General features: G+C 38.9%; 1 protein-coding gene across 3 annotated transcripts in view; it reads right to left on the reverse strand.

Moving 5' to 3' along the window:
• The window catches only part of myot (myotilin), a 36,746-nt gene that overhangs the window by 9,065 nt on the left and 903 nt on the right, over window positions 1-26,778 (reverse strand). Inside the window, exons 2-13 of one of the 3 annotated variants that reach the window (XM_084718811.1) lie at window positions 16,572-16,623; window positions 16,287-16,455; window positions 15,069-15,131; window positions 14,777-14,918; window positions 13,500-13,523; window positions 12,155-12,274; window positions 11,834-12,035; window positions 4,988-5,213; window positions 2,753-3,061; window positions 2,028-2,722; window positions 725-875; window positions 357-458 (exon numbers count right to left, since the gene is read on the reverse strand). In XM_084718811.1, the coding sequence (XP_084574937.1) occupies window positions 357-458; window positions 725-875; window positions 2,028-2,722; window positions 2,753-3,061; window positions 4,988-5,213; window positions 11,834-12,035; window positions 12,155-12,274; window positions 13,500-13,523; window positions 14,777-14,918; window positions 15,069-15,131; window positions 16,287-16,455; window positions 16,572-16,579 (2,211 nt within the window). In that variant the 5' untranslated portion in view covers window positions 16,580-16,623. Of the gene's footprint in view, window positions 1-356; window positions 459-724; window positions 876-2,027; window positions 3,062-4,987; window positions 5,214-11,833; window positions 12,036-12,154; window positions 12,275-13,499; window positions 13,524-14,776; window positions 14,919-15,068; window positions 15,132-16,286; window positions 16,456-16,571; window positions 16,624-26,778 lie in introns of all 3 variants that reach the window. The other 2 variants (XM_084718814.1, XM_084718812.1) reach the window with 2 other exon arrangements.

Here is a 26,778-nt window from a genome sequence, read left to right on the forward strand (position 1 = left end):
CATAACTTTAAACTGTGATACAATACTAGTCTAAAAAAAAAGATACTCAATACTTCTTTCAATACCACAGCAAAAAAGAAAAAAGTCCTTGGCACATGAAGTAGGATAATTTTTTTCTTTTTTAAATTAACAGTATCTTTAATGAGCATTTATCTGCTTTTCTTTTTAGCTTCAGTACTTTCGGTACTATAATTAATGGATTTTAAATAGTTTTAAATATGTGGTATTGAAAACGTTTTGAAGTATCAATACTTTTGACAATCTTAATACAAACTGAAACACACTGTTAGAAATGCTGAGATGGAATGATGTTTGTAATGATCATGATGTCCACTAATTCAAGTTTCCTGTCGTACCTGGTCGAGTTGTGAGTCTGAAAGATTGTCTTGGTCAAACATGTAGGTGGCGTTGTCTGGACCCAGCAGCCTACGAGCCATGCGCTCCTCATAGGACAGTTTCTGTCAAAATTGAAGCTTTACACTGTTAAATTGTTTTGCTTGTGTTTTTTTACACACACACAGGAAGTGTGCTGCGAATTGTTTTGGTAAACTTTTGCGATTATGTATTCAGTTAGGATCAAACGGGCACACACTGTGTCAGTGTAAATGGGCAGTGTAAGTTTGTGAGTGTGTGTTAGTGGGGGGTTGGGGTGTGTTTTTTTTATTCCTTTGATGAATGAAATGTAGGATTTTTGCTCTTCCAACACAGTCTGCAGAACACACACCTGACTGTTTCTCCTTCTGGCCTCCTTTGAGCGTAGCTTCTTTTCTAAATCCTGGATGAGGGCATCCTTAGAGCCCTGGATGTCATCATCTGTAGAGCGAGCAGAAGATGGCCGAGGAGCTACAGATTTCTTCAGGATGGGCTTGGGAAGGCTGGGGAACAAAGAGAGAGAAAAAAATAAAGGCTAGAGGGTCGTAAGTTAAAACAAGCACAAAAATAAATCAAATGTGAGGGAGAGAAGAATCTGCACTTAAGAACTTTAATGCTGCAACAAACCTTTATCTAACACTGCTGGACATAGACCTTTATTCCTAACTGCCTGGTGAAAATGTGCTGACCTATATGCAGGTTGTTGTGCTTCATTTATGAAAGAAAGCACTAACATATGTGTGGAAATCTTAATTAACAGATGCTATTAAACATATTTAATGTAGAAACTGAAATGCGTTCCCTCCATGGATTTGATGTAAAACAGCATGGATGTTCCATAAACTTGCAAGATGAAGTAAAAGTCACTTCTATGTTTTTATCATTTCAGGTTTGTTATTTGCTAATGTACCACAAAGCAACGTTAATGGCTCAGCCAGGTTATGTTGAGCCTAAAGCCAGACTTTTCAGTGTCACAAAGATGGCTCTCTTTTAACCATGTTAGCTTATGCTGCACAACTAACCTGGTTTTGGGTTACATCAGCAGTATAAAGTGCTGCCCTTTCACTACTTCTTTAAAATTCTATCTTTAAATTCAATCTATCTTTATTTTAAATTTAATAGCCCTAATGTGCAGCTGTCATGTTAGAAATAAACAGCAGTCACTGAGACTGCAGTGGGTGGTAAAATAGATTACAAATTAAAACATTTCAGCCAGCATTCCTCTCTGACTTCATTTGCAGCAACAGTTTTGCTTTATAGCATAATCTTTTTTTTTCTTTTAGAACAGTCAAATGACACGTCAAATGCTCACAGAGCCTAATGCAGAAAACAAAGAAAGCTGATAACCACTGTTGTGATAGCTGAGGTGTTAGGTTCTGTTGAGTCAGCTAACACAATGAACGCCTATGTCGAACTTTCTTTATAGAGCATCCCTCTGTGTGGTAGGTCTACATACTGTTAAATCTTTGTATACAGTAAACAAATGGTTTCTTCTCTGTTCAGAGAGTTTCTCCAGTTTGACATACATACATCTGTTTTCTCTGCAGAAATATATACATATAATTTGCTCCTCAAAGCAATGTTTTTTTAAGTGTGGGAAAGCGTCACTTGTCTGAAACCACGTGCATAGCAAATTGACGTATACTTAAACTCACGTGTTTGGCGTCCCCTTGTAGCTGGCGGGCAGGGAGACCACAGCAGGCGGTACTCTGTTCTGACTGTTGGGAGTGTTGGATTGTGGGATGGTGGAGGAGGGAGAGAGAGGGGAGTGAGGGAGGGAAGGGGATACTGGGAGATGCTGCTGAGGCAGGGAGGAAGGGGAGGAGGGAGAGGAGGAGGCCCTCATTGGGATGAGAGGGCTGGAGGGGGAGAGTGGGGAGCGGGTGGGGGAGGTGGAGGGGTGAGGAAAACTGGAGTTGGGAGACAGTTTGGAGGGGGAAAAGGGTGAGAAGGCGGACTGGGAGGGCAGTACGGAGCAGAGGTAAGCAGCAGGTGCAGACATGTTGTCCTGATTTGCTGGCAGGGTGGCGCTGCCGAGGCCAGTGGCACTGGGGATGCTGGGGGTGAGGGTGATGGTGGAACGCATGGTGGTTCGGGGGAGAGAGGATGAGGACGCTGAGAAAGGGGAGGAGGAGGAGGAGGTGGAGTCAGAGGGACTGAGCAACGGGGCAGCGGAGGAAAGAGGAGGTGCGGCAGAGGAGGCAGGTGTGGAAATAGGAGAGCTGAGACTGGATGAGGAGGGAGAGGACTTGCTTGTGCCGTTGGCCTGCGTCTGGATCTGGATCTGGGTCTGGCCGACAGACTGGGTTTGGTTCTGGCCGAGGTTTAGTGACTGAAACTGGGACTGGGCCTGCGACAAGGACTTGGACACTGACTGAGCCTGCGACAAGGACTTGGACACTGACTGAGTCTGAGAAAAAGACTGACTTTGTGAAGACATCATTTTAGTTTGACTCTGTGTCTCCATAACATTTGGACTCTTCTGGGGACTGCTGAGGTTCTGTTGGGAGTTGTTCTGGTTCTCCTGAGCCTCCCTCAGAACACTTTCATAGCTGGGTGCCTGGAAGGAAGGCTGCGACTGAATAAAATGCCTCGGCCGCTCATAGTTAAAGGCACTAGGAGGGAAGGCGCTGGGAGTGAACGTAGGCAGGTCTGATAGGTTCATGTTGTTGCCCCCTGACTGGGAGGACTGGAAGGGAGAAGACACATAAAGTACAGAAAGTTCATGAGGTGGAACTCTACCATTTCTGAGTGTAAACAATAAGAGATATTCAGAAACTTTTACAGATTTCCATTGGCTGGGATGAACCTAATTTACATGCTTCTCAAATACAAAATGTTGCTAATGTAGAAAACACATTAAAAAGAATTTTGAAGTTGAAGTTAAGAGCATCGGTGTTGGGGAGGCTGTTTATTCTGTAAAATTACCTGCTGTTTAAAATATGAACAATGACAAGCACTGTACCTCCTCATTAAAGACCAAAGTATAGGCAAAAGAGGATAGACAGATTTTGACAGAGTTTGTTTTCACCTCATTTTAACATGTATCTTAGGTGATTCAATCATGGACAGCTCTAAGTACAGGTGTGAATGCACCCAAGATGCATTGCGGTCCGATTGCTCAGACCACATTCAGAGATGGTCTGTCTCACATGTATCCAAATTCTTTCAGCACCGAGTATGCAGTGTGTCCTGTTCCACACTCAAGGACCGCCTACTCAACTGACGTCTGGTAAGTACACATGAAACAGCTATCTGATTTCCATTTGGTTCACTGTAATGCAAATGACATGTTTGGGCTCTCTACCAGGCAAGATAAGCAGCAGATATTTGTGAATACACTGTCTGTTTCAGCTGATTTCATGATTAAACTTATAGGAACTTCCCCAGACTCCAAGCACTTGCCCAATTTTGACAGTTGCTGAATGTGGAGAAAATAAACTTAAACTTCATGCATTAAACACACAATTTGTAAATTCTGCTGTTAGGGGTCTCTCTCACATTAAAATAAAATAATCATGGGAGTTGTTATCTTCACTTTTAGACAACTATGCTCACAGATGAGGTAAAATTAAAGTTTAACACATGCTACGTTCAGTCACGCATGCTGACTTCCTTCCACACTCTTTGACATATCCAATGTATCATATTTTCCCATAAGTTATAGCAACTAGCAAGCAATGGCTAGCAGGATACGCACCATTATCTTGAATAACCTATGGATTTCTCTGCGTTTGACGATTGTTGAAAACATTTGGGATAATGTAAGTACACAACTCAACAAAATTTTTAAAACACACACTGTCAGCCATGGCAATGCTGTGCCAGTGGCCACTCTGTGCTTGAGTGTGTCTACCTGCAGACATTTAGCAGCTAGGCATGTAAACACACAGTTTCAACTGATTTTGCCATTTACACTAAATTTATTAAAGAAATTTTAGTGATTGTCAAATTTTACAAATACAGTAAACAGTAGCCTACTTCTTTGTCACCTGTGGAGAAAGTTCCCAGACAATCTTTTGAAAACAAACAAAAATACAAACAAACAAACAAAAAAAATCACCCAGTTTTGTGAGTTGTTAAGCCCTCTATGACAAATTTGGACCTAAATTAATAAAATGTTATATATTAAGTTATTTATGCAAAAATATTGTTTTCTGTTTGTCCCAGTGTGTTGAGTACTACTGTTTGGCCACCGATTAAAACAACACAACTGGTCTCTGCAAACTGAAAGGCTGTAGAATGATGTAGCTATGTGTTTATTTGCATTCAGAGCAGGGAAGTGAGATCTGATCACAAGTGATCCCTCGAGATGCATGTGAAGATGTATCATAGTGCCAGGTGTGAACTGATGTGATGAGCTGTCCACTTGTGATCTGATCACCCAAGACGCATGTTAGTGCCAGGTGTAAACAGCCTCACATACTGTATTACAGACTGCTTTGGCTGCATGCAATATGCATTTATTAAAATATCTATCTGCCTTCCCAGTTAACCTTTTAAACTTGAATTATCAAGTCACACAAAACAGTATTTTAGTATTATGGCACCTATTAACAACTGTAGTTAAAAAGTTCTTAGAAAGGACAAAATGTTGCTTGTGAAATGTTCTTACAGTGAAACTGAGCTTGCTTGGCGTGAACAGCTTGGGCGTTTGATTTGTCTCCTTGACTTGGGTTGGTGGTGGTGGTGAGGGTGAGGGTGGAGGAGGAGGGCTGGGCGTACAGGCTTCGACTGTGACCTCTAGTGAACTTAGTCCCTCTGAGCTCAGAGCACTCTCCTCCTCGCGGTGACCAAACAGTTCTTCAGAGGAGTGGTTGGCCGGCTGAGGCTCTGGAAAACTGACAAATAGCAACAGACGTGTTAGCAAGGATTTGAGTATATTCAAAACCGGGGAGTCAGAGAAACTGATACAGTGACATACAGAAATAGCTGTGTTAAAATTTTGTAAAGTTCCTGAAGCTAAAGAAATTTTATTATTGACAATCCTGAAATCTCCTAGAAAGAAATAATGCCAAGATCCAGAAAGCCTTAAACTGTTCCTGTTCCTAAGTATAGGAGTGCAAACATCCAATTGGGTAAAAGTTGAATATCTGCATGAAGGAGAATGAGAACATGTTGAGTGGGTCTGATAAACAGATTCAAGTTTCATGGATTAAGGCTGCACAAGCTATCTTGCAAACAGACAAAATGTTCATTGTATCTCTTTCATTTCTCAATGGTCGCCATGTTCTACTCATCCAGCTGATTCTGAATCAGCAGATGGTTATAATGTCAGTCAGTCACCTTGCCACATCATTTCAGCGCTCAACTTTGTGACCAAGCCTGTACATACAATGGATGGATGAGATATTTACCATCAACATCAATATGTCAACTGGTGAGCAAAATGCTAAAGTATCTTTAACTACAGAATATAAATCTTTCAGCACAGCTGCCATCGTACTACTGGGACTGTCTAATGAGAGTAACAGATATCAGAGGTTCTGCTCCCGTTTCAGCCCACTCAGTAGTTTTCTTTCTATAATACCAAGCCTGACTGGTCCTCTACTTTTCTACTAGGAAAGAATGTTGTTCCCATGACTACCACGTAGTCTGGGCTACGCAGGAGCATAATGACAATAGCAGTCTCTCTCTTCGCTCTCTTTCACACACACACTCATTTACTTATACACATTTGCTCACTGTTTTTCTGGGTTTCTCCTGGTCTCCTGAGGGCACAAGACAGGTTTGGCCAGCCAGCATCAGCTGACCTGGAGTATGAAACAGTAATCTTGGATCTGGATTAAAATACACTGATGGTTGAAAGGGTTTCTAAATGACACAAAATGTGTGTAGTTAAAAACAGCCTTTATGGATGGAAACGTGTTAAACCACGCAGTCTAGATAATGAGAATTTTGATTCTATACTAAGTTCAGTTTGCAAGCAATGAGCAAAATGTTAAGTGTTTGATGAGGTGTTGTCAACAGTCAACAACTGATTCTTCCTTGAGCCAAGGTCTAATTTGGCACTACGTTTTACTGAACTCTGTTAAAGAACAAGTGTGTAGGGTTTAGAGGTATCTAGAGGTGCGCTTGCAGATTGTAAACACTTTACATTTATTAGTGTGCAGGAGAACCTAAAACCCAAAAGGCCTTAGCCAGAGACAGTGTTTGGTTTGTCTAAACTACTGGACTACTGTGTAAACTAGGGCTGCACAATTAATAAAAATGCTATTGAAATCACAATTCAGCCTACTGCAATTTCTAAGGTAATGAAAACACAACAATTCTTATTTTCAGGTGATTATACACTAATGAATCTTACACAACAGACCTTTAAGTAATTTAATGAAATATACCACTAACTGAGAGACAAACATAAATAGAAACCACACTCAGACCTATACTTTGGGGCAGACACCAACATCTAGAGCTTAAAAAAATGGCTAAATGATCATATTCTATAGTGCACATGTAATATACACTATGTGTGAGTGGATATTAGCCTGTGTTCAAGTGAGTGAGAGTCTTTAGTGTGTTGATCATCAGAGTGTGTTGTACTTTCTGTGGTTTAAATGTTACTATGTGAAAAGTAATGTGTGTGATTTAGTACTGTGATGGTATATGTCTATGTATGTGAGTGTGTGTTTGAGTGTTTGGATGTGTATTTGTGTTTGTGTCATTAAGTAGGCAAAGCTATATTGGTCTTGGAATTCGGACATCAGCTGGCAGGTGCAGACACTCTACTGGTGACCCCACCCATTTAACACACATACACACACACACATACACAGATACAAGATCTGCATGGCATTGTGGGTAGGAGCATGCTAAGCTGTCGTAAGTCCTCTGTATGACCGGTGATAACAGAGGCACAACATCGTTCATACTGGGCGGTGAGAGATAGAAATGCAGTTTTCACTGTGAGAGAGGGGTTACTGATAAGCATCCTTTTGTCATTCCTTTGTCCACATATCTTTCTACTTGATGATCACAGACCAACTGTACTCATTCTCATTAAAGTTGGACAAATGAGGCACATACCAGTACTGATTAACCCAATAAGACTTCAACTCAGCCTAAATTACCACAATAAAGTGAATCACTTCATAACTCTCCCTTTTACATGTTATGCCATTTTAATAGACAATGGTTTAGTAAAAAAGTTTGGCGGTCAGTAGTTTAAGCACCATGCAACATATGCAAAAAGTCTTAAAGAACAAACACAATTTGTTTTTACAGCTGAAAGAAATATTTCTGAGATTGTTATTTTTATTGGAGGGAAAAAGTCCAAACTAACAGACACACCTTGTGAGATAATCCAGTTCCTCTTTCTCAAATAATCAAATCAATAAAACTAGAGGGGTACTTGGAAAGTACAGACCTCTACCAAGACCAAATGCCCCATCTCTCAATGTTAACAAAACTGAAAAATAATTTGTGTATCCTACTGGATTCTTCCTTGGCCAGTGCTACACCTTTTCGCCAAGTTTCATGAAAATCGGGCCAGTAGTTTTTGTGCAATCCTTCTGACAAACAAACCAAAAAAAAATAACCTCCTTGGCTGAGGTAATAATCAGATAAACTTCAAGTTGGCCTGAGAACCTCAACATGACCTTAAAAGCCAGACCGCTGCCAACAATTTCTGAACAACTGTTGTAGTTTGCAGCAGTGTGAAAGGGGGGTTTCTGAAGGACAGAGACGCCATGTCTGTACTTCACATTACAGATGAGATCATAGCCCTGGACACTGATACAGAGCAGACACATAACACTCAGTCAAACATACCATACCATGGAAGACTCACTGGATTTGAATATGAACCAAAGTATCAAGTCAAGCTTACTGAACTGTATCAGTAGCATCTCCAGTAGGCTTCTCAACTGCAAAATTTTTTCCTTTGCCATGACGTTACTACACATTTGTTGTTACACTATTGAATATCTCATCCAGATTGAGAATATATTTGTGGTGATATCTACAACTACAAAACAGCATTATATTCACAGGCAAGTGCCACAATAGGGATGCCATTTTTCCATTCTATATGACTGCACATGAATGCACCATTCTGGCAGACTTGTTAATCAGTCACTTCAAACTCCTCACACAGTGTTGATTGTATTTCCTCACACAAAAAGTCATTTTGGGTAGCGCAAATCTACATGGGACCACCAAACACTGCTTATAGCTGCCCAGCATTTGAGATAATAAATGTATGTATCACATGTTCAATAATATGAACTCATTTGTATGATAGGTGAAACTGTTAAAGGGATAGTTCTCCCAAATATTAAAATCATTCTTATCTACTCCCCCTCATGCTGATTGAAGGTCGGGTTCAAGTTTTTTTTAATCCGCAAAAGACTGCTGTAGTTTCACAGGAAAACATCAATTAGTGAACTGTGAATGGTGATCAGTTTTCAAACAGAAAAAAAAAAAAAACATATAATGCCTCTATATTTCTGGTGTACTACAAGTTTCCTAAAGCCCCAACATCTGTAGATCAATAGCCTGGAGCCACATTCACCTGTGTGTGCACACCATCTGAACTGGGTTTGTGTGTATTTGTGATGGTGCACATGCACAAATTAATGCCATTTTAGCGCTTTAGGAGACTTGGATTATTCCACATGAGGAGTATGGAGGCATCCTATGTTTTTTTCCAGGTGTTTTGTGTGTTTGAAAACACACCATTCACTTACACTGTTAAGGAGATTGTGCAATTGTGTTTTGTGGACTAACAAACTAAACCTGGCTTTCAACTGGCAAGAGGGCGAGTAGACTGAATTTTCATTTTCGGGTGAACTATCCCTTTAAGTCTGAAGGACACACGGGCCATACTGACACTTTACAGATGAGCTCATAGCCCATTCTAAGGTACCACTTGGCTTAAGTATGGGCTGTCTGGCATGCAGCAAACACAACTCAACAGCACAATAAAGACACATATTTATGGTGGAGTCCTGAAGCAGCTCCAGAGGATCCCCAGAAAAGTTTGGAATATGCTTGTATCATATTTCAGTTAAGTTCAGATAAATTGGATGATGTTTCTAACAGTAATAAATCCCTGCCTGAAGTACAACATAGCTTCATCATATATTAAAAAAGGCTTCTCAAAGCAAAAACAGTATTTTTAAAGGCTTCAGTTAAGTGGGCGTTTAGAAAATTATAGAGCAAAATTGTGATGGGGGGGAGTATTAACCAATAACTTAACTGGGAACATTTTTTCATTGGCTCCTATGAGAAAACGACGAATACCGTCATTGGCTAACGTTATGTTAGCCTAACGTTAATTTAAATTATTTGTCGGTTAGCTTGTTTGAAGAGTACCAAGCCGGATGACACAAACCCCCCCCCCCCAAAATAGCCTAACGTTAAAGTCCACTTTCCCAGTGTGCTCTAAACATAGTTTGACCTTTTAAAGAGGACAAAGCATATTAAGTTTCCAGGATATAAACAAGGAAGGAAAAATAGCTTGTTTAAACATTAGCTAACGTCCCTGTAACTAGAAATACATTATAACGTTAGATGTTAAAAACTGTCGCTCCAAACAGCGAAGTTCACGACAGCTGGTTAAAAAAAAAAGACAGGCGTCACCTGGGCAACGACGACAAAGGGGATATTTTTTCTTACCTCGTGAAACGTTTTTTACACCGCTGTCCTTAAGCTTCGGTTTCGGCTGAATGAAATGAAACTTTTCCCTGCAGGAGCTGAAGCCAGACTCCGACATGAAGCGGGAGGCTGGAGTCACTGCAACAGGTGACACCGCGCGCTCACGAGAGATACGAGGCATTGACACGGAGAGACGGGAGCGCGCGCGTCCAGCTGATTGGTTTAATATTCCAAAAGCTCAGCATCGTCATCACAACAACTGCATCAGTGGTTCAGTTTCCACAGAGACATCCCGAAGATGTTGGAGAGAACTTGAGTCCCACTTCTGTTCTTTTTGTGTATTATTAAGAAACGTTTTCCCTTGATACCTCTATTTATATGTATTTATTTATTATTGTTTATTACAAATACAAATAATATATTATATTTATTTTCTTATATTCTATTTTTTTTAAAGTTTTTATCGTTTTTGTTCTTCATTCACTTTAATTATTGGTATTTCATACACATGTGCTGTGTTCTTTCATATGTGCTCTGGTCTAACAACCTGCTTGTTTCTATTTATTCAATGTATTTTATACATCACAGTTTTATCAAAATGTGCATTTTATTTCCCTCATTAACAAACCTAATTAATATAGTAGCCTCATCAGTCAAACTTCGACTCATTAATGCAAGAAAGAGAGAAAGAAAGACAAGTGAACTTGAAAACTGGCTTGCTCTACAAGTTTAGAATAGTACAACAGCGACCTCGTCTGGAGTTAAGGAGGAACTGCAGCAGAGTGAACTGAGTTAATATCTTTGAAATTTTTGCTACTGAAAATTAACATAAAGGAAATGCTCATAAACCCTTTTCAGGGCAGCTATTTGGACATGAAATATTAGAGTAAACACAGGTGTTATCAGATCAGGTCAATTAAAACAAGCACTATAAAAGCGACCAGTCAGTTCCAGTAGTGTCTGTGACAACCCCTTAATAATGGTACTATGTAAATGACATATGTGCCGATTGTGTCTGTAGATCAAAGTGAATCAGAAAAGAGTCTTAGTGATGGTGTGATTAAATATTTAACTGCAAAAAATATGACCCAACTATAAAACACCAGCTTTTAGAACTGAGTTTGGTTCAAAATACCAAAACAGCAAAATGAAGTGACAGATGTCTGAAATACATTACCTAAAGATTAAATAAGGTAGTTTTATATGCAGGTTTGTCTACTTTGATGGAGGCCGACTGAAAGGACCCCTATTTTTTAAAACTTTTTCTATGTACTGACACCGATTATTGATTGGATATTGCTGATTTGACTGTCCATAGGACTTGGGCCTTTGTGTTTACCCTACTATTTTGTATCTAGCTGCCGTAAAAAAAAGGTGTATTACATTGTACCAATGAAATGGGCAAATGGTCAGTGAGTGAGTGACTAAATGGATGAATAAATTAATAAATTAATACCCTTATAATCCTCTTTCATAGACTAAAAGATCGAACAGTGCTTCTATTTTTATCCCTAAACTCAATAAAATCATTTTACATTTTAGTAATTGATAAGGACATCCTGAGGAACAGACCTGCAAGTTGTAAAAGCTTCACCTACACTATCAACCGTTGCAAACAAAAAATAATAAGGTAAAGGGTCAGAGGTCATTCCTGAAATGAGTGCAAGGATTGTGTTTTCTGTTTCCTATGATAGAAAATGAATAGCACTATAACCAAAGAAGTACCACAGAGGTCAGTGTTACATAATGCTTATAGATATGGACTGAGTGAGACTGTCGTATGTGTTTTGTGTGTGTGTGTGTGTGTGTGTGTGTGTGTGTGTGTGTGTGTGTGTGTGTGTGTATGTGTGCACCATCTACTCACTCTGCAACAGGGATGTTATCTTCTGTGCTGTCAGGCCACTCAGGAGGTGGGAGGGTCATGGAGTCCGGCAGCTCAGAGGGAAAGTCCTCGCTGCTCTTCATGGAGGATGAAGTCTCCTGTTTGAACGCCGCCTCCTTCTCCTGTCTGACAGAAATTACTTCCTGCTGACGAACGGCCTCCATCTCCAGCTGCTCCTCCAGGTCTGCAAAGGAAAAGATGAGTGGTTCTAAAAGCGCCACTGAATATTTTCATTGTTTCATACAGTCCAACAGATGAACTTGTTATAAATGAAAAAAGGTCATATATAAATGGACATCTAACCTTCGTAAACTTCCAGGATTGCCGAACAGGAGACTGTGCCGAAGGAGTTGAGGGCCACGCATTTAAACAGGCCAGAGTCTTCTGGAAAGGCCTCAGTGATCACCAGTGTACACAGCTCCTCTGCACAGCGTAACACAAGAACATGAATGTAACTGATGCAACATGTTTGTGTGAATGTTTGCTTTTAGGGCCTGTTTACACCTGCTATTAAAATGCAGCTTCAGTGATCTGATCACAAGTTGACAGCCCTAAGTAAAGGTGTAAATGCACCTCACTGCAATGCAAGTGACAACTTAGGGCTCCTACCTGCCAAGAGAAGCAGCAGATATTTGTGAACACACTGTTTTTTTGTCACTACTGAAGTCATAACTGCAATATCATCAGACTGCCTTAAAAAAAATCACACAATTTTAAAAGGTGTTGCATCAGGAAAAACTTTGGTCCATTTGTCTCAGTATGCTGGCTACTACTGTTAAGTCCCCATTTAAAAACAATGACATGTTTGGTGTGTGCAAATGTAAATCATGTATGTGTTTACTGCATATAAAGCAGGGAAGTGAGATCTGAGCACAAGTGGTCACTCAAAATAAATGTGGAGGTACATTTTAATGTCAGGTGTAAACAGGGCCATAGTGTCACAAAGGCTTTGGATAGCTTACAGCCAAAGTGAGACAACAAATCCCAAAATTAGGAGCAAAATACAAATCCTCTCTTTAAATCAGTGAGAAAGCACTCAATGAACAAGGGTATGTTACATTTAATACTATTAATTTGTCCACTTCACTAAAAAGCTGTGGTTACATGATACTTGAAGTATTTTCAAGCTGTTCTCTATCACCTATATTAGGAGTTCGTTAAATTACACTGTTGTCAGTATCCATAATATCATATTTTATTACAATTATAATATATTTAACTACTCACAATATCCACTTTTGCTATAAACAGTGGGAATATGTTTGTTATACATGAAAGAGACACTTACTGTAAAAGTTGTAAGCTGATGTGGCTGGAAACAACCGGTCAGGTGGCTATTTATCTCCACCGACTGACAGTAATTCTGAGCACTAAATTTAAAATATGATGTGAAATATGAAACCATACCAGGCCAGTAACTAAGTCTGGACATGGGATGTGAGCTGCTCAGCTGCAGTAATTTTTTCCTTTAGGGCTTGTTTCATTATAAATATTAGAGAGTAAAATAAGAAAAAAATATTATTTGTATCTTTTTTCTTTTTACTTTCTTTATCCCTTTAATTACCTTGTGACCTCTCAGATTTATCTATGACCTCCCGACTTCTGCCTCTTTAAAAGCAATATTACATAACCAGTGTTCTCTACTTACCTGGCACTGATGCAGAGCTGGCCTCTGGGAAAACAAGAGAGAAAAGTCAATCCTTTTTTTAAAATCAAACTCATCACACAAAAATCACAGCTGAAACTAATCACTCAGCAGCTAAATTTTTTACTTCGTTTGACTTTGATATAATAATACTGCCAGATAAGGATATTAAAATAATAATATACAATATTATGTCAGTTTCAGTTTCAGTGTCAGTCAAGTTATTTTCATGCAGCTTAATAAATCTATATAAACACTATATTTACAATTCAGAATTAATATTTAACATAAGTGAGAAATAGTGGGGTTTTACGACAGCAACATCTCTAATCTCACCCATAAACCATAAACTTATTAAATTAATTATTAACTTCCTCAACAGTATATTAATTTCAGGTATTAGATTTTTCAACTGTGTGCTACAGGAGAGCATTTCATATTCAGATATTATTATATAGAAGCTTTATGAAACAAGTGAGGGGAAAATATTCTGGTGATACATTTTCTGAGTGTAAATAGTTTTCTCTACTGTGTTTCTAACTTAAGAACAAGTGAAAAAAAGGTTTTGCGAAGATAATATTTCTGTTAATTTTCATCTGGGAAAATGGGTAAGAAAAATGTTTTGGCAGGTAAACTATTTTCTTATCATGTTTTTATTTTATTTTATTTTATTTTACTTTTGGCATGATCATTTTTCTAAGGTTTGTTGTTGTAATACTCATTTCTGCCACCAGAGGTTGACATGCACCACTACCTCATGTTCTAAGAAGGACTGAGCATTCATGCTTTTTTCTAAGTGAGTTTTAATTTCTCCATGCACTCTAATCACAGAATGCATGTACTGTGTGTTTTCAAGTTATGTAACATTACGGTCAGACCTTTCTTTTGGCTAAAAATGTATTTTAATTGGCCCTAATCTGACAGTAGCACTAACATTTCTAACCAAAAGAAAGACATGAACATGCTGCAGTGGTGCACTTACAACAACAAACACTTAGGAAACCAAAACATATTTTCACCTGTTTTCATAGATTTAAAGAAAAAAAAAAGAAGATTATCCTGGCTAAACCTTTTTTCATCTATTCTTTAACCACAAAACCTGGAGAGAAAACTATTGAGATTTTTATTTTTTCTCATTTGCATCTTGGGCTTCTACATTATTAGCACAATAGTCAAAGCTGAGTTGCACAAAGTTTAATTTGGTTTCTGTAACTGGAATCAAATTTATGAGTCACGTCCGAGTCATACGACTCCAGCCCAGTGACAAACAACACACTCACTCTTGCGTAGTATCCTAAAATCATCTGAGTCGAGCACTTGTTCGTCCTCTCTGTACCACATGACCTGCAGGGGAGGCGTCCCCCTCAGTCTGCACTCCAGGACCACCAGCTGACCCTTCACCGTGGACACATCATGGAGGCACTGGCAGAGGCGAGGGAAATAGATACAGACACAGAGAAGCAGAAAGAAGATAGAGGAAACTTTCATTTAAAACATACAAATGTTTTCTGTATCAGTTTGCTTTATACTAACTGTACATGAATATATGAAAGTTTATTAAGTGTGTTTTACCTTAACAAAAGTGGGAGCCACTCCATTCCCTGAATACTGTTGGTTATAGATGGGACTCTGAGTCTGGAGATGGAAAATTGTACATTGTATTTAATTTGTTTAGTAATTGTTTTTGATTTTTTTTAAATAGTAACTTCAGACCATAGTTTTTAATTAGTAAATCACAGAAGTTCAGGTCACTATAAACCTCAGTCCATCCATGACACAAACTTTGTCCACACAAATATTCAGGACTGTTAAGATGACATGAAGTGTACGTTCATGTGACACAAACACTCATCCCTAGTGAGATTGACATAATGTTTTATGTAAAGTCAACAGATTTAGATTTTTGAGTTAATTTTACTAAAAGCTGATATAAGCTAATAAAGCCTAATTACTCCAGGACAAATTAACAACACATACATTGTGCACTTTGCATATATTTTTTGCATATAGCTTAAAGAACTAAAAAATGGCTATAAAAAATATGTACTCAATGTTTTTATATTCATATGACATGTAGTCAAGTTCTTGTTCAGTAAAACAAATAATTTGTAACACAACAAAAACATACTGTTGCAACATGAGCTCCATGTTAAGGTCACAAGCACGATATATTAGACTTCCCAGCATGCATTTTGTGAGAGTTAAAACTCTCCTTAGACCCCTCTGAAGAAAACATGTGATGAAAACTTACTGTGTGTGTCATAAGATAAGCCACGTATTTTTGTTTTCATAATAATTAAATAATTGCAAACCATGATGAAGGTTAGTGTTGTCTTCAGTCTCCCTTACATTTAACATCTGATAAATTCACTGGGAGTCAGAGAACCTGCAGCTTTACGTTCTTTGTGTGAAACAAAGAACTGACTTTTCAAACTTAAAAAATCTGTTTGTACTGTAATGTTGACTGCTTCAACTTAATATTTTTAACTTTTTTAATGTTTTCTCAAGTTCTGTTAACTCAATTGGTTTAGAAAAAGACTTTAAGCTAATTATTTGACCTATGTTCCATTAACTAACATTTTTAAGTTGAACCAGCTCATGGATAATTAATTGTGTGCTGTGCTGTTTACAATAAAGTTTTAATGTGAGTGAGTGAATTCAGGTTTACAGGGTTAATGGTGGTGTTAAGTTCACGCTCTCCTCTTCGGTAGTTTCATTTACAAATTTGAGCTCAGTCTAATCCATCATGTCTATCAGATGAGATGATTCGTTAGAATTGGATGAAATTACCCTCTGAGGGCTGACACACAGCGGCTGCACCAGGCTGGAGTGTCTCTGAGCGAGGAAGGTGGAGGAGGAAGAGGAGCTGGAGGAGCAGGAGGAGAGCTCTCGAGAGGAGGAGGAGGAAGAGGAGATGGTCAGGGACATGGTGCTGGTCTTCTTCTGCACCCTCTGGACGCTGCACAGTCACACATCAGCACATGATACATGTCAGCGGTGATTCTGAAATAATCGTATCTCTATTCTTCAGCGTTTTCTTGCGCGCTTAAAACTGTCTGTGTGTGTGTAACTTACTGTGCCATGTTTCAGGCGTTCCAGGAGGCAGTGACAGAGGTCGTTTTACTCTCTACGAAGAAGACAGAAGCAGAGTCACAGCTTTTTATCACAGTGTTGTTGTAGAAACTTGTAACTGCCAATACCCTGGTGTGAGTGTGTTTTACTGTATGAATAATAAGCAAGGTTTTGAGAGCATGCATGATCAGCAAAATGTTTTTTTAACTGCAGAGGTGGAAACAGAAGCTGCATGATCCAACTGTTGTCTGCAGAGTGAGGAAAGATAGCAGCTTAGTTACATGCATTTATATATCCACTGTTTACATTTACATTTCTGCAGTTATGAGCAGTTTCTATGTTTACAGAAGTGACCAGGCAGGTAAACAAGAAGCAAAAAGTAAGAATTTTAGGTTTCATGAATGTTTGATTTATTGTGGGACTTTTATTTGTTTCGGTCGTCTCACACTCACTCAACCTGAGTGTCACAGTGTGCCGCAATTTCAGCCAATCAGAAGACTGGAGCGGACCCAATCCCGATGTGCACAGTCGTGGGTTCACAGACTTTGAGGCACGTTTCTGGCAAGTCCATGAGGGAATGTGGAGCCATTTATGCACACTTTATGCGCACTTTCCCTCAGTTCGCATTTCTCCAGACCGAGGGAAAAACCAACAGTTCATAGCATTGTGCATTAGGGGGGACACTGGCAATGAACCCGATTGTTAGTGGCATTATTGGTTACAAGGAAGACGAGAAGCACTGAGAGAATGGTAACTGGATGGATGGCCACACATCAGTAGTATATTTTAAAATTTCACTTGAACGAGTGTCCAATGGCTCGAGGGCTCACAGAGTTTTGAGTAGAGGGAGAGCTATTGTGGTACAAACAGGTATTGTATGTGATAGAACAGTCCGATATATTAACTGAGAAAATTTCTTTATGTGATAAGAATTTGTCTACAAAAAGCAACAACTTTTGTGCATTTTTCTGTCCTAAAATTGACTGCTGTTGCTGTAGAACAAAACGTCATTCAGAAATTTTGCTGTAGCAGCAAATCCTAAATTCGAAGCTAAATTACAGCAGACTTTTCTGTCCATCATTAGAATTGGTGCAGCACGAAAAATATCCACCAAATACAAAAAACAGCTGCGGTAAACCCCGAAATCCTGCAGCCACCAGTCGTGGTCTATTCTTTCTTAAATGTAGTGAAGCCGAGCTGAATAGGCAAAGTCGAAGAAAAAGCTTGTGTGTGTTATTCGTTGCACGGGGAATCCCTGTGAGAGCAAAAACCATTCCAACCGAGGGAACACCAGATGGTTGATTTAATTTGATCCTGTCAGAAACCACACACACACACAAAAAAAAACACTGATTCTATCCAATGAAGACAAACAAACTAAACAAAGTAAAACAAACTACAAATAGAACATAGACAAAGCACTTTGCATTCATTAGAAGCTTGACAGGTGGAGATCCTTGACTTTACTTTTCACCAGAAGCCTGAGCTCTGCTACTAATATGAACAAAAGAAATATGGGTGCCTTGATCCACAAGTCCATTGTTAAACCACTTTCACTTTGCTTCGGTTCGGTTCAACAATACAGCTAACGCATACGATAAAAAGCATTTTGTAAGGAATAATGTACAGCAAGCATGCAGAATCCTGCATCACCCTGTCAGGGTTTATTTCACTGTAATGACCAACTAACTGTACATTATCCCACTTATTAAGTGGCTACTGGCCACGAAATATTTATTTCAAAATTATTTTATTGATTTAAAAAAGATTTTATTCCTTCCACTAAGTCCTCCAGAATCTATGATCAGAACTGGGTCCACAGCAACCTTCTGTTATTTATATCAGCAGTCTCCTGTTCAGAAATAACAGACCATATGTTTCTCTAATTGACCAATCAGAATTGAGTATTCACAAATGCCATGTAATAATAAAACAATATCGCACGAGAGGGATTGATGTTGGACTGAAAATCATCACGGCTGTGATTCGGTCGTAGGCACAAGTTTGCGTGCTGATTATTCAGTACAACAACACGACCTCGAGTGTGATATTGCTTTTATACAACAGTTAGATTAGCAGCATTTATTAGTTAACAGTGATAAGGAACAAGAGCTTAAGATTTCTTTGCTCACTTACTCCAGTAAACAAACAGTTCTGCTCAGTAACACATCAACATGTTCCTGCACACTAACATGAGCTTGTGAGGTACTTTAGCTGTACAGATGGATACACAAAACTGCTTCCAGACTGTATTCTGCTCGCTCCTCTTAACAGACTGAATGTTTCTGAGAAGTGGACCAAACAAACAAACAGACTGCTTGAAAAGGTAGAACTCTGTCTGCTTCCTGGTGCTGTTTGTGGTTTGTTTGCTTTCAGGCGACAAATGAAACCAGCCACAGGATTTTATGGTAGCAGATATGTGACTCTAGCATGATTTCAAAAGCTGACCTAATAATAAATCCATCTGCTGATTGTGAAATCTCCTCAGGAAACAATCTTATAATTGATCCGTACAAGCCATGTATATATTTGTGCAAACTGTTTCAACAGTGGTTACACATATGCACATAAGCGTGGTTATTTGCTCTGATAAACAAATGAAAAATCTGTTTAAACTGCCGGGGTTTGTCAGATTAAAAAGTGTGTGACAGCGCAATAAGCCCTGAATCATGTACAAGATGTCTCCTGTCTCCTGCTGTCTCTATGGTCTCTATCTGTTAGACACTGTAGCATCAATTTAGTCTTTTAGAAGAACACTGTATAGAGTATAGAGTGGCGCATGTAGGTAAAAGTCCCAGTGATGTTGTGCTCTATATCAGCACATGTGGGATGTTTCTTGTCCAATCAAATTATTTGGTCAGAATAAACTGTTGTATAATTTGACATGTGACAGAGCCTCCTCCACTTACATTTGCCACACGTAAAACAACAGTTATGTCAACTTTCAGGTCAGGAGTGAACCATTCAAAACTAAATTAGGATTTTACAACACTTTCAGATGACCTAACCCAACCTCCTGCCTCTGACAAGACCTGTATGACTTGATGTACTTGCAATATGACTCTTTTACCACCAGGCTAACAAATGCATCACTTCCTATGCACAAATGCAAGTATGCCCATCATGGTCTCACTGTGTTAAGCTGTAGTATTGCAGCTAATTAGAGGTATATGTAGTCTATCATCGTTTCACACCCACAGATCCCAGCCTGCAGCCCTCTGTGACTGAATCCAGGGCCCAGAGAAGGAGCTGACAGGAGGCTGAGGTTCAGGTTTCCAGGCTAAATTAAACTCTGCTGCCTCCTGAGCACAGCAGAGACTCTCTGACCTGAGATAAATCTCTGTGTCTCCATTAACAAGGCACACACAAACTTTTCTTCACACCAGATCTTTGCCTCTGCTCCGACTTTAACCTCCTTTATTTGAGTTTTATCCTCTCTGCCTGTCAGTCCGTGGAAGTGTTATATACAGATCACAGCACTGCATCAACACAGACTAAACACCATCTGAACCAGAGGATCACGGCTTAAGAGAAAATAGCCACAGCATGTACAACATCCATGTGCACATCCAGTTTTCCTCTCAGATAATCGCTCTCAGCAGGTGTGCTCGAGTGTTGGTTCAAGTCTGTTGTTGATAAAACAACAGCTGCTGCTGAGCCCTTCATATCAATTGTCTCCCTGTTACATAACCAACGGATTTATAGCAGCAGCAACAAGCTGCATTCACACTAATCTGTTGCCTGGCAAGCAATAGACAGATAGAGGCATGGAGGAAGTGGTGGCAAGTTCAGTGATGACCAAACAAGCACAGAATTTCAAGTAAAGGACCTTTACAGCAATTTAGTCTTGCATTTTTATATATTAGATTGGGAATGTCATGAGAAACAGATTTGAAAAATAGTAGCCAAACTGAAAAAGTAGCAGATAAGATACCCTCATTTTTAACCATACTGTGTGTCACGCTTCAAAAACACTTGATCTTACATTTCCCATGATGCAACTAGATAATTGCTTTCAATAGACCCTCCTCATGTAATGCATTTTGTTTTTTTTTCTAAGACTTATCTCATCCAGGAGAGTGGGCTGCAAACTGAATGTCAGTCTTAACTTCATTTTAGGATTAGCTGACTTATTATTTTCATTTTTTTTTTTTAATTATTAGTTTCAGTTTTCAGTCACAGTTTGGTCGGGTATAGGCAAGAAAACTACTCAGGTTTAGGAAAGGATCATGGTTTATGGTTAAAATAGACCCTTTGATGGTGTGAAAATGTGATGCATCGCCATACTTTGCAATCACAGCACAGTAGGGTGAGACTAGTCAGAACAGTCCTGGAAAAAAATATTTCCAACCTAATAAACATTCATGTCTTTTGAACGCCGTGCATCCAGTTTAAAAATGTTGGTTCTCAAGCACCAAACTGAGACATCGCTACGATTATCATCGCTAGGGTTATTTTCTTTTTTAACTTTGGAAAGTTCCTCAAGAGCCACAGAAAACATTTTTTTTTTCACTAGCTGAGTAGTACTACTCAGGATGAATTAACTGAATTTCATGTGTAAAATCTTTTGGAGCAGTTCAAGGTCTGATTGCCTCATATAACACCTACTGCACCAGCGTGATTCACTGAATCCTGGCAATATAATTTGTGCAGAAGTCTATCATGAGTAATAATTAACTGTAGGTGTCTAATACACAGTATGTCATAAGCAGTGTGCTTGCTGATGATGTTTCACAGTGGGATGAATTACATACCTTATGAAACAAAAAACAGCACCACTACTATTATATGTTGTCAAGCATGTGTGGAATCTAATGCAAAATTTCAACAGAAATTAATAAATGAGATTTAATTATAGTTCTATGCAACAAATGTGTTGATCATCTCAACACATGTGACTCAGAGAGAACTTTAATTTTAGTACAGGCTGATCTCACTGCTCTCTATGACACTGTTGATCATGACATTTTAATTCAAAGGCTTCGTGTGTTATTTGGCTTAGCGCAGGTGTTTTCAAAGTGCAAAGCAGGCCTCTTCAGGAGGTCTGAAAAGAATTTCAGGGGACACTCAATGAATGGAAGTGAAGTGGTTCTGCTTGTAGTAGTTTGGAGAATTTTACTGTTTCACACTTTCCCAGGGTCAGAAACTAATAAATGCCTTTGGACAGTCACTTTTTAATGTATTACATATACAGCCAAACAGCAACATTAGGTTATCTTGGCTCAGTTGTTATGGGATCAAATAACATAATCATGATCCTATACACAGGAATTGAGTGAAACTAAACAAGTAAACTAATGGTGTGTTTTAACAAGTAGCTTTAAATCTGCATAAACAAAAAAATTCTCTGAGGTTCCACAAGGTTCAGTGTTTGGGCCACTGCTCCCGCTTGGTATTATAATAAAGAAACATTATATATCCTACCATTTATATGCCGATTACACACAGTTGTTCTTTTCACTTTCCTCTGATGATCTCAGTCATGTTAAAAAACTAGTAAACTGTGTTGAGATGCTTGTAGTTGGCTCTAAAAGTCAAAGGCAGAAAATTTAATCACACTTGGCATCGCTTCCTCAGAAATAGAGTGAGCAAGTCAGAAACCTTGGCGTTATTTTTGATACTCATCTCAGTTTTGAAAATCACATTCTGAATATCACCAGAACACTGTTTTATCACATAAAAATATACGAAAACTCAGAGCATTCATATCTCAAAGAGTCATCTTAGACTACCGCAACGCTCTATTTGCAGGATTATCCGAACAATCGCCACAGCGGCTCCAGCTCATTCAAAATGCAGCCGCCAGAGGCCTTACATGTACATGAAAATTTTACACTTTCCTACAGTTTCCTATACATTTGATTGTGTTGATGTTGGGATTTTAATTCTGCGTGGTGTGTTTGATTATGTATGTTTGATGTGCTATATGACAATACCACTGACATCAGTTCAGAGGCTGAATTATGATATTGGCTGAATCTGACATTTCAAAAGAGACCAGTATTACCAGTATTATTACATCCACATAGTACTGCATCAGTTCCAGTCCACTCTGCTCCTCTGTGCTAGTGTCGTCCCTGACTGACCCACTAAACTACAAGAGTGACCTTGAGTCACGTGTGAAGCTGCAGGCTGCTTTTAGATCTTCATCCATAATTTAAGAAACACATTGTACCAACAGATTTACACCACATATAAACAGTATACCCGCCGGCAGAGTTTATATTTGGCTGCATGTTTACAGCAGCTGAATTGTTATAATATTATTTATGTATGAATTGACAAAGTTTAGAAGTGGTTTTGAATGTTCTTTATCAATATGTCTTACTGTCTAATAGTGATTATTCGTATTTTAACTGACCATTTTGAGTTATCCTGTGCAAGTGCCCAACCTAACACAACAAACAGATGTTTTGCTGTTGCAGTGGAGTATTTTGACCTCTGGCACACAATTCTGGAGTTTATGGGTCAATGAAGAACAACTGCTGGTATTTTTAACACTGCGTAATGTGTATCCTCCTGGGACGGTGCTCGTCATCCCGCCTGCTCCGCTTCACACAGCCAAGAGTGAAGGTGGCTGCACTTTCTCCTGCATTCAGAGTCGTGTGTTGCTGTGATTTCAAAGGCGGACCGGAGACAGTTCAAGATGAGTTATGGTGGGGAACTTTGTCAGAATCCGGAGGTAGTTACAGATGTATGATTGGGTAGAAAAATGGAGGAAAACACTGCAAGGTGATTCATTTCTCAGCTGTTGCCATAGAAATCCTCTTGCCTGCATCAGTTTAGCTCGTGTGATCTATTTTAAACAGCACATTAACAGCATAAAATGTATTCAGTTCACTGTATTTCTAACGCTCCACAACATGTACTATATTTCTTAATCAGATGGGTCTATTGTTATTATTTAGTAAAGAAAAACTGAATTCTAATGAGAGATTCAGGTTTAGATCCTGGTTGATGAAGTAGAGCTTTCAGGAGATAGGAGGAGGAAACACCAACACCTACCCACAAACCTTGTTAAATTTAACCAAACCACCCACTGTGTAATTCCAGCCCTGCACACAACACCATGAAGCCTCCAAGCTCTCAGCTGTGGACAGATTTAGCGCAGCAGCGGCACATTCTAACAGCAGAGCTGGATGAGTGGACTGTGTTGAAATCCACCAGTGAGCCGTCATTACATAAGTCTGAGCGCTCTTCTTTTATTGACAGGAGACATTAAAACCTATCGAACAATAAAATCGGCTGCTGCAGGAGACGTGGCATCCAGTGGCCAAACAACAAAAGCTCAAAACACATACAAACACACGTGCACAGAGTGAAACTTGTGTGTAATCAGCGTGCACTACATGCATGGATTTACATCACCGAGAACCAAAACACACACACAACTGTAGCAGCACCACAACAATACACATGGTAAGTGGAAGTTTTTAAGTAAATGCCAGCTTTACTGGATTTAAGTGCACTAATGACTAATGACTACTATTTAAAGTGACGACAATGAGTTTTTAGCTGGTTATTAAACCATCTCAGTTTTTAACTAATGCCTCCATATTGACCCACATAAGCAAACAGGACCATCAGCAAGAAGACTGACTGATTTCCATAGTTACTCTTAACACCTGCCACTGGGTTGGAGTTTCCTTGAAACAGGACAAAACGAACCCCCGTTTATATTTTCACAGGCAAAGTCACAGAGAGAAGCAAGGGGATTTTTATTTAAATAATTATATTTTGTGGTTATATCGGTAGAAACACTACTGCTTTTGTCCACAGGGGCCTCAAAAATCAACAAATTATCAAAGTTCCTTGTAGTAATAAAAGTAATAATAACAATTCCGAGTGGTAAACGAGGTGGAATTAATTGTGACTGAATCATTGTTAAAAAGCTAAAACCAGGGTGTTTTACATAGCATTTTGAGAATAGACAGTTTTCCATTGACAGCAGTATAACGTAAATCATGGCAATATATTATTTAAATTCCTTTGTGTGACTTTCAATAAATTTCCTGGAAAGACCTGCATAATTTATTAGGCATATAACTGTAGAGAAAATAAGAAACTCCCTTAAAGAAAAGACCTCTTCAAAACTTGAAAAAATATTAATTTACTCAATTATTGCAATCTTTATTTTCTGTTTATGTTATATTATATGTCTGCCTGCGGACCAGTTTTGCATTTTTTGCATGTCAAGCTGACCTGCTGCTAAAAGAACTGATGTTTATGGCCTACACTATATTGGAGAGGCTGGAATGAATTAATCTGAAGTGACTGAAACATCTCTAATTTTCTCAGATTTGGAAGTTATGGACCCATAAAAATGTGTAAAAGACATTTTACATTGTGTAAAAGAAACTAGTAATAAGTAGGCTACAGTAAAAGAGCAGCAAACAGTTTAGGACTTTTGCTTCCACGTGGCTGTTGGAGATAACTGCTCGATTTCAGTACTTTGTTTCCCAGTAATGACGCCAACAGCAAATTCTACACTAGTATCTGTGAGGTTGTACGTGGACACATACTTGCTTTAAGCTAAATACTGCATGCTAACAAGTTCGCAGTGACAATACTAACACACTATCATTTATTATGTTAGCATGCAAACCTTTGCTAAGCAGCACTAAACACACAGTAGGCTTACAGCTGAGGATGATGGGAATATCATTCATTTGTGTTTATTTGGTCATAAACCAAAGTAGGCCCACTGGACAAACTACAAGAGGTCACTCAGTGCCTGGCAGAATTTTCCTGATGAAAACTACGGGAATCACCAAAATCATTAGGATTCATCATCCAGATTGCCATAAAATTTTAAGAAATCTGTTCACTATTACTGAGATACTTAAAAGTGGATTAAAGTGGTGGAGTGATGGATCGACAGACAGCTTGATGGAAAGACCCAACATACCCTGAGCTGAGCCACTAGCATGGCTAAAAAACAGGAGGACAATATTTTCTGTCCGTATCAACACAGAATTTCATCGATGATGCCTCTGGATATCAAATATCTACATTTTCCCCAAACTCTTTTATGTCAAGGATCCCCACAATAGATGCACATTAGACCACAGTTTGAGAGGATTTAGTCTAGAAACCCTGAAACTCTGAAACTCTTCATAGTGAATCAATTACGAAACTAGGATCACTATAAGTTATAATCAGTCTAAATGGGCATCTCTGTATCTTCTCCTGTTGTTCCAACTTCCAAAAAAAAAAGTGATATTTCATGCCTCCTTTTGCTGGGGAAAACCCACTCAAGGACCCCTGCTGGTCCACAGTCCCCAGTTTGAAAACCACTGACACAAGAGTCTTGCCGGTTGCAGCTTTAACTTTTGGATCCAAGATTATCTCAAAGCTACACAGGGATATAAAGGGACTACTGGTGGAAAAGAGGAATTCCTCTGTTTGCTGTGAGCCCATTTTGAATTTCCTCAGTTGCGTCATCGTGAAAAAAAACCTCTTAACCCTCCACCTCCACTTCTAACTCTCTGGTTCTCCAAACTCCCCAACTTGTCTGCAAGCAGGACCAATTTAGCCCGGACTGGGTCACCTGATCTCTCTGTTCACCAACCACAGCTCAGCGGCTGAACACAGCGTCATACAGGCATGCCAGGCTCGCACTGAGAGACCCCCCCTCCGACTTTGCCACCCACTCAGCTTTGGCTACTGTGACTTGTGTTGCCTCACCCTGCAGACTATATAACTGACACACTTTTTTTTTTTTCACTTCTACCCTTTAAACTTCCAAACGGATGTAACAGATTTTTCCTCCACTGTAACAGTTTGCATGCTGGATGCTTGAATATACACACACACACCCACATACATTAAATACAGTTACATAATCACACAGATAGATAGATAGATAGATAGATAGATAGATAGATAGATAGATAGATAGATAACTTTCACATACTTGACTCAAACTCTTATGTTTTAAAAGCGTGAATATGACATGAATATCTGAGTTTTAGAAACCCTGAAAAATGCATATTTAAATATTTGTGGGGTAAACTCATTGAAGTGAAAATGAATAATGGATAATAATTTAGCATTTTCAGTAGTAACATTTAATTTAAGTACCCAAATAAAAAGAAATTGAGTTCACAGCTCAACAGGTATGAGTTTTCTTGAGTTTTTCTTTTACAGTGTAGTTAGATATGCACTGTAAAAATGAAAAAGAAAAGAAAATGCTAAATTTCAAAGCAAA

This window comes from Lutjanus erythropterus, chromosome 5 (genome assembly GCF_056507025.1).
Source record: "Lutjanus erythropterus isolate fLutEry1 chromosome 5, fLutEry1.hap2, whole genome shotgun sequence".
Lineage (NCBI taxonomy): Eukaryota > Metazoa > Chordata > Actinopteri > Lutjaniformes > Lutjanidae > Lutjanus > Lutjanus erythropterus.